Here is a 16,195-nt window from a genome sequence, read left to right as displayed (position 1 = left end):
GGCCTCAGTGTTGTGTACTGAGAGGGCCGGGCGCTGTGTGTGAACTCGACCCACTTAGTGCAGGGGAATACTTTAGGAGTCAGTTGTAAGGAAAGAGTGTGCTAGCTGTCTGTCTCAGGTTTCTGTGTTAGCTGCCATTCCAAGAACTTGTGCAGGTAAAATTAGCAAGCAAACACGATCAGCGTAAATACGTTCAGCCCCGGTCTCCATTGTCAATTCCTTCAGAGCAGAATGCCGAGGAACTGCAGGAAAGTGGGGAGATTGTGAGCCGCTCAGGATGGAGGGAAACCATGAGGAAGAGCTGTCCAGAGAGTCCGGAGAGAAGGGAGGACAGGAGAGCGCCCCCGAGGACCACTCCGAGGAGAAGAGACTGACACTGGCCGGCATACCGCTGGGACTGGAGTATCACTGGTCCTGGGTAATGTAACCCCATTTACTGCTGGGCGGCTGATAGAATACAAGGCAGATTCATTCACAGCAACCGGGGATAGGAACGTACAGGTGGCAAAGGATTCTGGGAGATTTATGACCCTGAGAGTAGTAAAGCATGAAAAACACTGAGAGCATTGGTAGTAATATCTATGTATCTATCTATCTCCTATCTATCTATCTATCTATCTATCTATCTATCTATCTATCTATCTATCTCCTATCTATCTATCTCCTATCTATCTTTCTATCTATCTATCTATCTATCTATCTCCTATCTATCTATCTATCTATCTCCTATCTATCTATCTATCTATCTATCTATCTATCTATCTATCTATCTATCTAGCTATCTATCTATCTCCTATCTATCTATCTATCTTCTATCTATCTATCTCCTATCTATCTATCTACCTATCTATCTATCTATCTATCTTCTATCTATCTATCTCCTATCTATCTATCTATCTATCTATCTATCTATCTATCTATCTATCTATCTCTTATCTATTTATCTCCTATCTATCTATCTATCTATCTATCTCCTATCTATCTATCTATCTATCTATCTATCTATCTCCTATCTATCTATCTCCTATCTATCTATCTATCTATCTATCTATCTATCTATCTATCTCCTATCTATCTATCTATCTCCTATCTATCCCCTATCTATCTCCTATCTATCTATCTATCTATCTCCTATCTATCTATCTATCTATCTATCTCCTATCTATCTATCTATCTATCTATCTATCTATCTATCTATCTATCTATCTCCTATCTATCTATCTATCTATCTATCTATCTCCTATCTATCTATCTATCTCCTATCTATCTCCTATCTATCTATCTATCTCCTATCTATCTATCTCCTATCTATCTATCTCCTATCTATCTATCTATCTATCTCCTATCTATCTATCTATCTATCTCCTATCTATCTATCTATTATCTATCTCCTATCTATCTATCTATCTATCTATCTATCTATCTATCTCCTATCTATCTATCTATCTATCTATTTATCCCACTTAAACATAACTTTTCATATGTTGCTGCTCATGATGAGACTAACAATTCCTTCCATACTTGTTATTATCTATTCAGTCTCCTTCCCCCAGTTCTCAGCTGCCGCTTTCTGCTGAAAACACAAAAATCTGTGTGTGAGTTTTTCTCTCTGTCTCCCCTCCTCCCTGTAATCAAGATGTAAACAGATGTAAACAAGTCCCTGGCTGGCTGTATCTGCAACTTACTTAGTTTCTTTGTGATGCTCTGTAATGTTTGGCATTGCTTTGTCACTGACCTCCAGGTGAGTGCAGCCCAGCTGCTGCAAACGGGTTTCTGATTATGATGATTAGAGAGTTTCTTTTGGCAGTGATTGTACAAAGCTGTATAAATATTGCAGATATTCACTGTATGATGATGTATTTTATACTTTAGAGGAAACCAATTTATTGTACTTATAGTACATCCTAATAGATTACACTTTGCTTGTTTTATAGAACAATTATGTCCCTTGTTGGCACCTGTAGATATATGACTCCGGTTGTATCTGTATATACTTGCTTGAGAAAGGATCATATAGATATGTCTGAGACGTTGTCTGCTGTTCCTTGATGAACAAATGAATTTTCCCTAGTTTTCATGATAGGAGATAGATAGATAGATAGATAGATAGATAGGAGATAGATAGATAGATAGATAGATAGATAGATAGATAGGAGATAGATAGATAGATAGATAGATAGATAGATAGATAGGAGATAGATAATAGATAGATAGATAGGAGATAGATAGATAGGAGATAGATAGATAGATAGATAGATAGATAGATAGATAGATAGGAGATAGATAGATAGATAGATAGATAGGAGATAGATAGATAGATAGGAGATAGATAGATAGATAGATAGGAGATAGATAGATAGGAGATAGATAGATAGATAGATAGATAGATAGATAGATAGGAGATAGATAGATAGATAGGAAATAGATAGATAGATGGATAGATAGGAGATAGATAGATAGATAGGAGATAGATAGATAGATAGATAGATAGATAGGAGATAGATAGATAGATAGGAGATAGATAGATAGATAGATAGATAGATAGATAGATAGATAATAGATAGATAGATAGGAGATAGATAGATAGATAGATAGATAGATAGATAGATAGAAGATAGATTAGGAGATAGATAGATAGATAGATAGATAGATAGATAGATAGATAGATAGATGATAGATAGATAGGAGATAGATAGATAGATAGATAGATAGGAGATAGATAGATAGATAGATAGATAGGAGATAGATAGATAGATAGATAGATAGATGATAGATAGATAGGAGATAGATAGATAGATAGATAGATAGATAGATAGATAGATAGGAGATAGATAGATAGATAGATAGATAGATAGGAGATAGATAGATAGATAGATAGATAGATGATAGATAGATAGATAGATAGATAGATAGGAGATAGATAGATAGATAGATAGATAGATAGATAGATAGGAGATAGATGGATAGATAGATAGATAGATAGATAGATAGATAGATGATAGATAGATAGATAGATAGATAGATAGATAGATAGGAGATAGATAGATAGATGATAGATAGATAGATAGGAGATAGATAGATAGATAATAGATAGATAGATAGATAGATAGATAGGAGATAGATAGATAGATAGATAGATAGATAATAGATAGATAGATAGATAGATAGGAGATAGATAGATAGATAGATAGATAGATAGATAGATAGGAGATAGATAGATAGATAGATAATAGATAGATAGATAGATAGATAGATAGATAGGAGATAGATAGATAGATAGATAGATAGATAGATAGATAGATAGATAGATAGGAGATAGATAGATAGATAGATAGATAGATAGATAGGAGATAGATTGAAGATAGGAGATAGATAGATAGATAGAAGATAGATAGGAGATAGATAGATAGATAGATAGATAGATAGATAGATAGGAGATAGATAGATAGATAGATAGATAGGAGATAGATAGATAGATAGATAGATAGATAGATAGGAGATAGATAGGAGATAGATAGGAGATAGATAGGAGATAGATAGAAGATAGATAGATAGGAGATAGATAGATAGATAGATAGATAGATAGATAGATAGATAGATAGGAGATAGATAATAGATAGATAGGAGATAGATAGAAGATAGATAGGAGATAGATAGATAGATAGGAGATAGATAGATAGATAGATATATAGATAGGAGATAGATAGGAGATAGATAGAAGATAGATAGATAGGAGATAGATAGATAGATAGATAGATAGATAGATAGATAGATAGATAGGAGATAGATAGATAGATAGATAGATAGATAGATAGATAGATAGGAGATAGATAGATAGATAGATAGATAGATAGATAGATAGATAGGAGATAGATAATAGATAGATAGGAGATAGATAGAAGATAGATAGGAGATAGATAGATAGATAGATAGATAGGAGATAGATAGATAGATAGATAGATAGATAGGAGATAGATAGATAATGAGAAATCCTCAGAAAAATATTTCAATAAAATATTATTGATACTTTATTGTCACAGTTTGTGTGAAATATTTTGCAGTGTTGTCTCTGTATTGTGTGTGTTTATATGGATATAGAGGTGATTAATGCACTGATCTGTTATACGGGACTTGTGAGTAATATCCAGGGTCAGGGACCCCGGGGGAGTATATAGATGGTGACCCTGTGTCCCCCTCCCTGGCTCTGGGGTGACATGTATCTGTTGTTGTATATGATCACTGAGTTCTGAGAATGTTTTTGTGTTCCCTGCCCCTCTGGAAAAGCCTGGAACACCCCTTTAAATGTGAAAGAGTTTTATACTGTTTATTCCATTTTTATTTCCCATTTTGTGCTTACATGTGGCTTTCCGTATACCCAATGTACATGGGCGATGCTGCTCGGGAAAAGCTCCAGTAAGAGGCTGAAGTGTGGCTGATAAAATATTCGGCCTGATTTCTAACAATCCGTCAGCTATAAGCCGCTACGCTGTCGGTTGTGTTGTTTTTTTTCGCGTTTGTCGCCCTATGTGAATCTGGAAGGTTTTTCACAGTATAGAACTAAAACCCGACCATCCTGTCCCTCTAGAAGCAGCTGGTTTATAGAATATAGACTGTTGGGTAAATCTATCGGTTGTGTCGTGTTTTAAAGGACACACCCACAACACGCCCATGACACACCCTTTTGACGGGTTTTGGGATAAAAATGGGTTTGTCAGGTTTTTGGACAAATTGCTTCACTAAAAGGGGAAAAAAAAAAAAGAAAAAAACGGACAATTTGCTGCGGAACTTATTAAATTAGGCCCAAGGTTATGGCCAGGTGTACGCCAGGGAGAAGGCGCAGATTCACCCCTTCTCCTGCTGTACCCCCCGCCGGACCGGGCGGGCAGGGGGGAGAGAGCATGGCCGATAGGCGGGCAGGGGGGAGAGAGCATGGCCGATGGGCGGGCAGGCGGGAGGGAGCATGGCCGATGGGCGGGCAGGGGGGGAGGGAGCATGGCCGATGGGCGGGCAGGGGGGTGGGAGCATGGCCGATGGGCGGGCAGGGGGGAGGGAGCATGGCCGATGGGCGGGCAGGGGGGAGGGAGCATGGCCGATGGGCGGGCAGGGGGGAGGGAGCATGGCCGATGGGCGGGCAGGGGGGAGGGAGCATGGCCGATGGGCGGGCAGGGGGGAGAGAGCATGGCCGATGGGCGGGCAGGCGGGAGGGAGCATGGCCGATGGGCGGGCAGGGGGGAGGGAGCATGCCCGATGGGCGGGCAGGGGGGAGGGAGCATGGCCGATGGGCGGGCAGGGGGGAGGGTGCATGCCCGATGGGCGGGCAGGGGGGAGGGAGCATGGCCGATGGGCGGGCAGGGGGGAGGGAGCATGGCCGATGGGCGGGCAGGGGGGAGGGAGCATGGCCGATGGGCGGGCAGGGGGGAGAGAGCATGGCCGATGGGCGGGCAGGGGGGAGGGAGCATGGCCGATGGGCGGGCAGGGGGGAGGGAGCATGGCCTCCTCCCGCTCCCCGTCTATCATGTTTTACGTCGTCTCGCAGGTGTAAATCATGATACAAATCTACACCTGCTGGAAGATTTGTTGCCCTGCACACAAGGTCGGGTGCACGGCCGGCCGGATTTACTATATATATGAGGGCACAGTGACTGGGTCCCTTCTCTCCAGCAGCCTGTGGGTCCTACTGTCCTAAATAGAACATTTCTGTAAATGTTACTACTGTGCCGCATGAAAGGTTGGTCCACAAAATGAGGATGCTGGGACTAGGGGAAAACATATGCAAATGGGAAAGTAACTGAGTGATAGGAAACAGAGGGTGGTCATTAATGGAACATATTCAGATTGGGTTTTAGTTACTAGTGGGGTACCACAGGGGTCAGTGTTGGGTATACTTTTTTAAAATATTTTTATTAATGATCTTGTAGAGGGGCTACAGAGTGGAATCTCCATTTTTGCAGATGATACTAAACTGGGTAAAGTAATCGGCACAGAGGAGGATAATATCATATTAAAGAGGGATTTGGAGAAGCTGGAGGCTTGGGCAGTGAAATGGCAAATGAAGTTTAATGTGGATAAATGTAAGGTTATGCACTTGGGCCGTAGAAATAATAAGTACAGTTATGTGCTAAATAATAAAACACTGGGTAAAACTACTTCCGAAAAGGACCTGGGGGTATTGGTGGACAGTAAAATCAACTTTAGTGATCAGTGCCAGGCAGCAGCTGCCAAGGCTAATAAAATAATGGGATGCATCAAAAGAGGCCGAGATGCTAAAGAGGAAAATATAGTTTTGCCTCTTTATAAATCCCTGGTCAGACCACACATGGTATATACTGTATACAGCACCGGGCACAGGTATATAAGATGGACATCCGGCTGTCAGTATGTAAATGCCGGCCCCCTTAACCCGCTGTCACCTGGAGCAAACTTTACCTGGTCCGTGCTCTGGCTGCATCTGAGGCTCCCGGAGGTCCCGACCAGCCAATCAGTGACTGTAGCGGGGCCGCGCACTGATTGGCTGAGTGGGATCTATGGAAACGGGGAGCCCCAGATGCAGCCGGAGCACAGACCAGGTGAAGTATGCTCCGGGCGGCAGCGGGTTAAGGAGCCGGCATTTACATACTGGCAGCGGGATGACAATGTAATCTCATTGAAAATAACAGCTTGTGATCCGCTGCGGATCCGTCCTGTGTGAACCCAGCCTAAAAGAGAAATTAATTTGTTCACTACGGTGACCCCCAAACATAATGAGGCAGGGGTACAAGGAGGGGGCATCCTAACTCCCTGACACAGCTACACTGCTAATATACTCCCCAAATTCCCAAGGACACAGGATATGTTCATAGAAATCTAAGGAGATATCCCATCATGGAGTCTTCCATACACAAACAACCCCCTCACCCTGCGGCCACGGTCGCGGACGTTAATTCTATATGTATATGAGTATGGTAGCTGCTGAGAGTACTTATAATATGTAACAAAGCTCACATTGTCCCTTAAAGGGGTTATTCAGGCTTAGAAAAACATGGCCGCTATCTTCCAGAAACAGCCCCACTCTTGTTCTTGAGCTGAATTGTAATACCACACACAACCTGAGGACAGGGGTGGCGCTGTGTATAAAAGAATGTAGCAAGTAGCGGTGCCTTTCTAATCCTGTTTAACCCCTGTAAATGGGCTCTATGGGGATCATACTGCAGCCCTCCACTTCTAGAGGAAGTTAGGTACAAAATAAGGATATCAGTAACTCTATAAGAAAGTTCTAGTCTCCTGACTTCTCTTCTGAGGGGTACACGCTCACGGTCAGGGTACACGCTCACGGTCAGGGTACACGCTCACGGTCAGGGTACACGCTCACGGTCAGGGTACACGCTCACGGTCAGGGTACACGCTCACTGGTCGGTTCCCATCAGATTCCCAATATATAAGTTGTACTCTGTGAGTTGAGCTGCAATGCCCACTGCGGGGTGCAGGTCCTTTGTCTGTAGGACTGGCCTGAAGACCTTAAAGGCAACCAATCAGCCTCCTCTGTCTCCTCTGTCATCTCCTTTCTTTCTCCCTTAGGAACATGAAAGGGATGATGTCCCCTGGGCACCCGGCCTTGTTACTGCTTCCACTCAACAGAAGGGGTTAAATAAACAGAAAACTATACATTTACTATTCAATATTTTATATTACAAAGTAAAGCAGCGTATTAAATCAACTGGTGTCAAAAAGTTATATAGATTTGGAATTTTCTTTCATTTAAAAATCTCCAGTCTTCCTATACTTATCAGCTGCTGTATGTCCTGCAGAAAGTGGTGTATTCTCTCCAGTCTCTCACAGTGCTCTCTGCTGCCACCTCTGTCCATGTCAGGAACTGTCCAGAGCAGCAGCAAATCCCCATAAAAACCTCTCCTGCTCTGGACAGTTCCTGACATGGACAGAGGTGGCAGCAGAGAGCACTGTGTCAGACTGGAGAGAATACACCACTTCCTGCAGGACATACTGGACTGGAAGTCTTGAGATTTTTTAAATAGAAGTAAATTACAGATCTATATAACTTTCTGACACCAGTTAATCACATGGGAGGGCAGAACCTAATTTTTAAATATAACAATAAGTCATATGACGCGCTCCGCTCTGCTCCATGTGATCAGCCCAGCAGTGGTTATTCAGCGACCACCAGTACACAGCCCCACAGCCCAGTGATATCGATAGGAAGGAGAAACCCTCCTGAGCCGTCCCTGTGCCTGCGGCATTGTTGGACCGCAGATCAGTCCTGGCCGGACGGCACCAAATACGGCCTCCCATCTCCGACCTATTTATACCGCAGCGTCATACAGGTTAGCATTCGCCTTCTGTGCTGGCAGAAATCCACAGCCACGGTGGGAAATGTACTAATAGTCACAAGCTCTGACTACCTGTATTCTTCCACTCCATAACATAGCAATGTGGGCACAGTACAACCTGCTGCCATATGCACAGTACAACCTGCTACCATATGCACAGTACAACCTGCTACCATATGCACAGTACAACCTGCTGCCATATGCACAGTACAACCTGCTACCATATGCACAGTACAACCTGCTGCCATATGCACAGTACAACCTGCTACCATATGCACAGTACAACCTGCTACCATATGCACAGTACAACCTGCTGCCATATGCACAGTACAACCTGCTACCATATGCACAGTACAACCTGCTACCATATGCACAGTACAACCTGCCGCCATATGCACAGTACAACCTGCTGCCATATGCACAGTACAACCTGCTGCCATATGCACAGTACAACCTGCTGCCATATGCACAGTACAAACTGCTGCCATATGCACAGTACAACCTGCTGCCATATGCACAGTACAACCTGCCACCATATGCACAGTACAACCTGCCGCCATATGCACAGTACAACCTGCCGCCATATGCACAGTACAACCTGCTGCCATATGCACAGTACAAACTGCTGCCATATGCACTGTACAAACTGCTGCCATATGCACAGTACAACCTGCTACCATATGCACAGTACAACCTGCTGCCATATGCACAGTACAACCTGCTGCCATATGCACAGTGCAACCTGCTGCCATATGCACAGAACAACCTGCTACCATATGCACAGTACAACCTGCTGCCATATGCACAGAACAACCTGCTACCATATGCACAGTACAACCTGCTACCATATGCACAGTACAACCTGCAACCATAGGTACAGTACAACCTGCAACCATAGGCACAGTACAACCTGCAACCATAGGCACAGTACAACCTGCAACCATAGGCACAGTACAACCTGCAACCATAGGCACAGTACAACCTGCTGCCATATGCACAGTACAACCTGCTACCATATGCACAGTACAACTTGCTGCCAAATGCACAGCACAACCTGCAACCATAGGCACAGTACAGCTTAACTTTTGCACAGTATAACCTGCTACCATATGAACAGTACAACCTGCAACCATATGCACTGTACAATGTAAAGGGGTATTCCACTCACACATAACTTTTGATATGTTGCTGCCCATGGTGAGACTAAAAATTCCTTCCATACTTGTTACTATGTATTCAGTCTCCTTCCCCTAGTTCTGAGCTGCTCTTTCTGTTGAAGACACAAAAATCTGTGTGTCAGCTTTTCTCTCTGTCTCCCCCTCCTCCCCCTCCCTTATGAAACAGCTGATGTAATTAAGTCCCTGGCAGGCTTTATCTGCAACATTGTAACTTCTTTGTAATACTGGGAGGGATAATCATAGTAAATTTATCAGCAACTTGACATCATGGAGAGGGGAGGAGGAGGAGATGGAGCGAAAAGATCACATACAGATTTTTGTGTTTTCAGCAAAAAGCAGCAGCTCAGAACTGGAGGAAGGAGACAGAATAGATAATAACAACTTTGGAAGGAATTGTTAGTCTCACCATGGGCAGCAACATATCAGAAGTTATGTTTCAGTGAAATACCACTAGTTCACTTTCTGTACACTATTTGTGGACACACATGTGTAGAGGGATCCTTGCTGGGGAGCAGACTACAGACACACATGTGTAGAGGGATCCCGGCTGGGGAGCAGGCTATGGACACACATGTGTAGAGGGATCCTTGCTGGGGAGCAGGCTATGGACACACATGTGTAGAGGTATCCTTGCTGGGGAGCAGACTACGGACACACATGTGTAGAGGGATCCCGGCTGGGGAGCAGGCTATGGGCATACATGTGTAGAGGGATCTCGGCTGGAGAGCAGGCTATGGGCACACAAATGCGTAGAGGGATCCCAGATGGGGAGCAGGCTATGGACACACATGTGTAGAGGGATCCCAGTTGGGCAGCAGGCTATGGACACACATGTGTAGAGGGATCCCAGTTGGGCAGCAGGCTATGGACACACACATGTGTAAAGGGATCCCAGTTGGGCAGCAGGCTATGGGCAGACGTGTAGAGGGATCCCGGCTGGGGAGCAGGCTATGGACACACATGTGTAGAGGGATCTTGGCTGGGGAGCAGGCTATGGACACACATGTGTAGAGTGATCCCAGATGGGGAGCAGGCTATGGACACACATGTGTAGAGGGATCCCAGTTGGGCAGCAGGCTATGGGCAGACGTGTAGAGGGATCCCGGCTGGGGAGCAGGCTATGGGCAGACGTGTAGAGGGATCCCGGCTGGGGAGCAGGCTATGGGCACACATGTGTAGAGGGATCTCGGCTGGAGAGCAGGCTATGGACACACATGTGTAGAGGGATCCCAGATGGGGAGCAGGCTATGGACACACATGTGTAGAGGGATCCCAGATGGGGAGCAGGCTATGGACACACATGTGTAAAGGGATCCAGGCTGGGGAGCAGGCTATGGACACACATGTATAGAGGGATCCCAGTTGGGCAGCAGGCTATGGGCAGACGTGTAGAGGGATCCCGGCTGGGGAGCAGGCTATGGGCAGACGTGTAGAGGGATCTCGGCTGGGGAGCAGGCTATGGGCACACATGTGTAGAGGGATCTCGGCTGGAGAGCAGGCTATGGACACACATGTGTAGAGGGATCCCAGATGGGGAGCAGGCTATGGACACACATGTGTAGAGGGATCCCAGATGGGGAGCAGGCTATGGACACACATGTGTAAAGGGATCCAGGCTGGGGAGCAGGCTATGGACACACATGTATAGAGGGATCCCAGTTGGGCAGCACGCTATGGGCAGACGTGTAGAGGGATCCCGGCTGGGCAGCAGACTATGGGCAGACGTGTAGAGGGATCCCAGATGGGGAGCAGGCTATGGACACACGTGTAGAGGGATCCCAGTTGGGCAGCAGGCTATGGGCAGACGTGTAGAGGGATCCCAGTTGGGCAGCAGGCTATGGACACACATGTGTAGAGGGATCCCAGTTGGGCAGCAGGCTATGGACACACATGTGTAGAGGGATCCCAGTTGGGCAGCAGGCTATGGACACACATGTGTAGAGGGATCCCAGTTGGGCAGCAGGCTATGGACACACATGTGTAGAGGGATCCCAGTTGGGCAGCAGGCTATGGGCAGACGTGTAGAGGGATCCCGGCTGGGCAGCAGGCTATGGGCAGACGTGTAGAGGGATCCCGGCTGGGCAGCAGGCTATGGGCAGACGTGTAGAGGGATCCCGGCTGGGCAGCAGGCTATGGGCAGACGTGTAGAGGGATCCCGGCTGGGCAGCAGGCTATGGGCAGATGTGTAGAGGGATCCCGGCTGGGCAGCAGGCTATGGAGTAATCCCTGTCTTCCCCTCAGATAGACATTCAATAAAAGCTAATATTTCACCCAAAATTATGTTTAACACCTTTGAATGTGATATTTAAGTGGATGGAAGTGGACCCCTTTATAGAAACACTTCAAACGTCATACTGTCATGCCTATTTGGGGGGCTAAGGGGCAAAAAAAGACACAGGGTTCCAAGATGATCCCGGAATACCCCTTTAAGTGATGATGAGTTCTGTACAGAATATGTTGGTGTTATATAAATAAAAGTAATTATATGAGCAAGAAGGGACTGAGCAGATCTTTCTTTTACTCTCTTCAGCTTACTCTTGACTCTCGCTACTTCAGAGAGAAAGGCTGGGCTTCAGCAAAGCACTTCCAACTCTAGGGCTTCCCCTGTGGGCTAATGTAGGTGCCTAAAGCTTCCCTGCGTACAGCCTTAAAGGGGTACTCTGGCGAAAATATATCTCTTTCAAATCAGCTGGTTTCAGAAAGTTATATAGATTTTTAACTTATTTTCATTTTAAAATCTCCAGTCTTTCAGTACTTATCAGCTGCTGTATGTCCTGCAGGAAGTGGTGTATTCTTTCCAGTCTGACACAGTGCTCTCTGCTGCCACCTCTGTCCATGTCAGGAACTGTCCAGAGCAGCAGCAAATCCCCATTGAAAATCTTTCCTGCTCTGGACAGTTCCTGACATGGACAGAGGTGGCAGCAGAGAGCACTGTGTCAGACTGAAGAGAATACACCACTTCCTGTAGGGCATACAGCAGCTGATAAGTATAGGAAAACGTGAGATTTGTAAATAGAAGTAAATTATAAATCTATATAACTGTCTGAAATCAGTTAATTTGAATGAAAACTATTTTTGTCGGAGTACCCCTTGGCTCATGTCCTCGTCACATGGTCACTGTTGATCAGTCTAGAAGCCATGTACAGTAGTCTTCTGACACTGGGTGACTCGGTCCTGTTCTGCCGGCAATGCTGTGTCTTGTGACACTTTGTGATTTTAGCATTAATACCTAAGGGAATGATAGATCATGGGGGAGATTTATCAAACATGGTGTAAAGTGAGACTGGCCCAGTTGCCCCTAGCAACCAATCAGATTCCACCTTTCATTTTCCAAAGAGTCTGTGAGGAATAAAAGGTGGAATCTGATTGGTTGCCGGGGGCAACTGGGCCAGTCTCACTTTACACCATGTTGGATAAATCTCCTCTTATGTTTCTATAGAACAGAGGATTCCATTGACGCTTTGCGATCTCAGGTTTATGGGCCCCGCATGGCGGACAATTTACTGCCGTCAATATGTTTACACATCATCCTGGGAGAGACATCTCATCTGGCAGCGATTCCTTCTTCTCGCTCCCCTCGGCCATCTGATTCTATTACTGTAGATTTATAATGAGATTAATGTCTGCATCACCCAGCGTACAATAATCTACTGTATGACGCACTTTAAAGTCGCATAAACAACCCGTGTATTCTGACAATGATCTGTATACACATGTATATGCCACTCATACCATGACTACTGTACAGCACACGGACAGGTCTTAAAGGGGTAGTTCACAAAAAAATCAACTGGTGCCAGAAAGTTATATAGATTTGTAATTTTACTTGTATTAAAAGATCTCAGGTCTTCCAGTACTTATAAGCTGATGTATGTCTTTCAGGAAGTGGTGTATTCTCTCCAGTCTGACACAATGTTCTCTTACAGCCTTAAAGGGGTACTTTTGGGAAAGTATTTCTCTTTCAAATCAGCTGGTTTCAAAAAGTTATATAGATTTGTTATTTACTTTTATTTAAAAATCTCCAGTCTTCCAGTACTTATCGGCTGCTGAAGGTCCTGCAGGAAGTGGTGTATTCTCTCCAGTCTGACACAGTGCTCTCTGCTGCCACCTCTGTCCATGTCAGGAACTGCCCAGAGCAGCAGCAAATCCCCATAAAAAAACCTCTCCTGCTCTCCAGACTGGAAAGAACACCACTTACTACAAAACCCACAGCAGCTGATAAGTACTGGAGGAAAGAATTTTTTTAATATAAGTAAATTACAAATCTCTGGCACTTTCTGGCACCAGTTGATTTGTAAGAATATTTTTTTTTTAATTGAACTACCTCATTAAAGGAAATGATAAAAAAATAATTCTACATGATGAGGTGCTATAAAAAAAAAATAAAGTCATACTTACCTCCCTTTTGCAGCTGCCGTTCTGATGTTTCTAGTCACTGGTCATCTCCCCTCCTTCCTCGTTCCTGTGATGTATCATCCCCACAGTAACTGCCCCACTTAGCCAATCACTGACCTCAGCTGTATCCTGCATCAGTCCGTGATTGGCTTAGCAGGAAAATGCTGCTGTGAGGGATCAGGGAAGGTAAGTATGATTTTTTTTATACATATAATTATTTGCATTTTTATTAGAAAGGTCCCCTGCAAATAAGCTGATCCCAGGTAATCCTGTGAAGACCTCAGGGGTCAGAGGGGAATCCACCCTGCAGATCCTCCACAGGGGAAATGGAACCTATGTGCGTAATACACAGATGTCTCAAGTTCTTCAAGGAATGGAGGAGACACTCGGCACGTTTACTAATACTGGCTTATTCTTAGACAGTGTAAACTTAGACTAGACAGTCTAAAAATGTGTCACATTCATCACAGCGGCTCAGGCTGTTTTATACATCTGGTGCACCTGTCTAGTCTAATTAGAATTAGACAGTAGGATGCTGTGTTTACGCGGAGCGATAATTCGCCCGATCGTACGATTAACAATTTAGAAGTAACGATTTTTTTTTTTATAATGATCAGCGTTTAGACGGAACGATAGATCGTACGGAAAAATCGCTTTGCGATCGCTTAAGCCTATCTCGCACATAGGTTAAATCGGTGAACGACTGTTTACACGGAACGATCTGCAAATTTTTTGCGAACGACCAACGACGATTTGAGAACATAATCAAAGATCAAAATGAACAGTTTCTCGATCGTCGCTCGAATTCGAATTTTTTTTTTTGCTACATTGTGGAGCGTTTTTGGTGCACAACCTTCTACTTGAGCTTCTTACAGGTAATCCCTGAGGTCTATGGGCATCTGCACCTTCTCCAGACACTGGAAATAACATAAATAAGAAATCAGAAAGTGTCAGAAACATGTGGGTATAGGTGTCATACATAAACCTGCATATAAACAATGGTGAAACACATACAGAAAGGCTTATATCATGGAACGGGCAGGTCACATCGTGATATAATAATTCTAAAGGGATCATGTGGGACCAGGGTCCTATTAGACAAGGCGATTTTTCATTTCTGCCAATTAAAAGGGGTTGTTTATCAAATTTTTTTTCTTTCAAATCAACTGGTGCTACAGATTTGTAATATACTTCTATTTAAAAAAATCTCCAGTTTTCTAATACTTATCAGCTGCTGTATGTCCTGCATGTCCTGTATGTCCCGTTAGTAGTTTGATTGTTGCCGCATACACAAGGAAAAATAATCGCTTAGTTTCAAACAATTTCACTCGATGATCTTTCCGTGTAATAGGGCCCTTAGTGTTGAGCGAACTTCACGAACAAAAACGCTCGGCATTTGACGCTGAGAAGTTGAATGGCGGACGGATTTCAAATGGTGAGTGTTCAAGTTCAGATGAATGTTGCCAATCTTTCATCAAGTTCGCTGAAGACTACTTGGGATGCATCTGGAGTTCTTGTGGTCAGGGATACCAGCTAGCAGCCATATGTTGTGCAATATATTGGGGGGGAATATGTGCCACGGCCCAGTGTGCTGGTACTGGTGTTGAACCAAGCTGGTGGGTTCTGGTGTTGGCCAGGAACGGTAACACCCACCCCCTTGGGGCCCTTGCCTAATGTACTATGTACTCTGCCGGGATGTGGTGAAGTGTTTTTGTAGTGTTTAAAGAATCCTTGTACTCACGTATGGATGAGTCTAGTTACAGTATCTGACCTAACCGGATGTCGGGTTTCCGTCCTCTGGGGTAGTACAAGTCCCAGGTCTCTGTTCTGGGTGGAGCTGGCTTGTAGTATCTTTCTTACAAAGCTGAGCGTCTGTCAGTAGAGAGCGGCTTTCTGGCACTGTGCTCTACTGCAGCTTCAGTCTTGATTTTGTCCGTCCCTCTTCTCAGGTAGTCCACTATCCTGTTTTAGTTGTCTGATCCTCAGCGTAAGGGTGAAGACTCCCTTGTCTCCGGTTTCCCTAGGAGTCTTTCCTAGCAACCCATGAAGGTTGGGTAACTAGTGCAGGAACAACTCTACATACGTCCTGCCTGGCTGGTAGCCAGACACTAACTGACTGACTAAAGGACATAGGGGGAGATTTATCAAACATGGTGTAAAGTGAAACTAGCAACCAATCAGATTCCACCTTTCATTTATTACAGACTCTTTGGAAAATGAAAGGTGGAATCTGATTGGTTGCTAGGGGCAACTGAGCCAGTCTCACTTTACACCATGCTTGATAACTCTCCCCCATAGTTA

The 16,195-nt window shown here is 44.4% G+C and overlaps 1 protein-coding gene across 1 annotated transcript in view; it reads left to right on the top strand.

The window, feature by feature from the left end:
- Window positions 1-223: 223 nt before the first annotated feature.
- LPIN1 (lipin 1) overlaps window positions 224-16,195 on the top strand; it is a 126,113-nt gene continuing 110,141 nt past the window's right edge. Inside the window, exon 1 of the mRNA XM_069973157.1 lies at window positions 224-418. Within this exon, the coding sequence (XP_069829258.1) occupies window positions 278-418 (141 nt within the window). The 5' untranslated portion in view covers window positions 224-277. The remainder of the gene's footprint in view (window positions 419-16,195) is intronic.

The sequence above is a fragment of the Dendropsophus ebraccatus genome, chromosome 6 (assembly GCF_027789765.1).
Source record: "Dendropsophus ebraccatus isolate aDenEbr1 chromosome 6, aDenEbr1.pat, whole genome shotgun sequence".
Taxonomy (NCBI): domain Eukaryota; kingdom Metazoa; phylum Chordata; class Amphibia; order Anura; family Hylidae; genus Dendropsophus; species Dendropsophus ebraccatus.
Note: the sequence above shows the minus strand (reverse complement) of the source record. Positions and strands in the feature narration are given on the sequence as shown.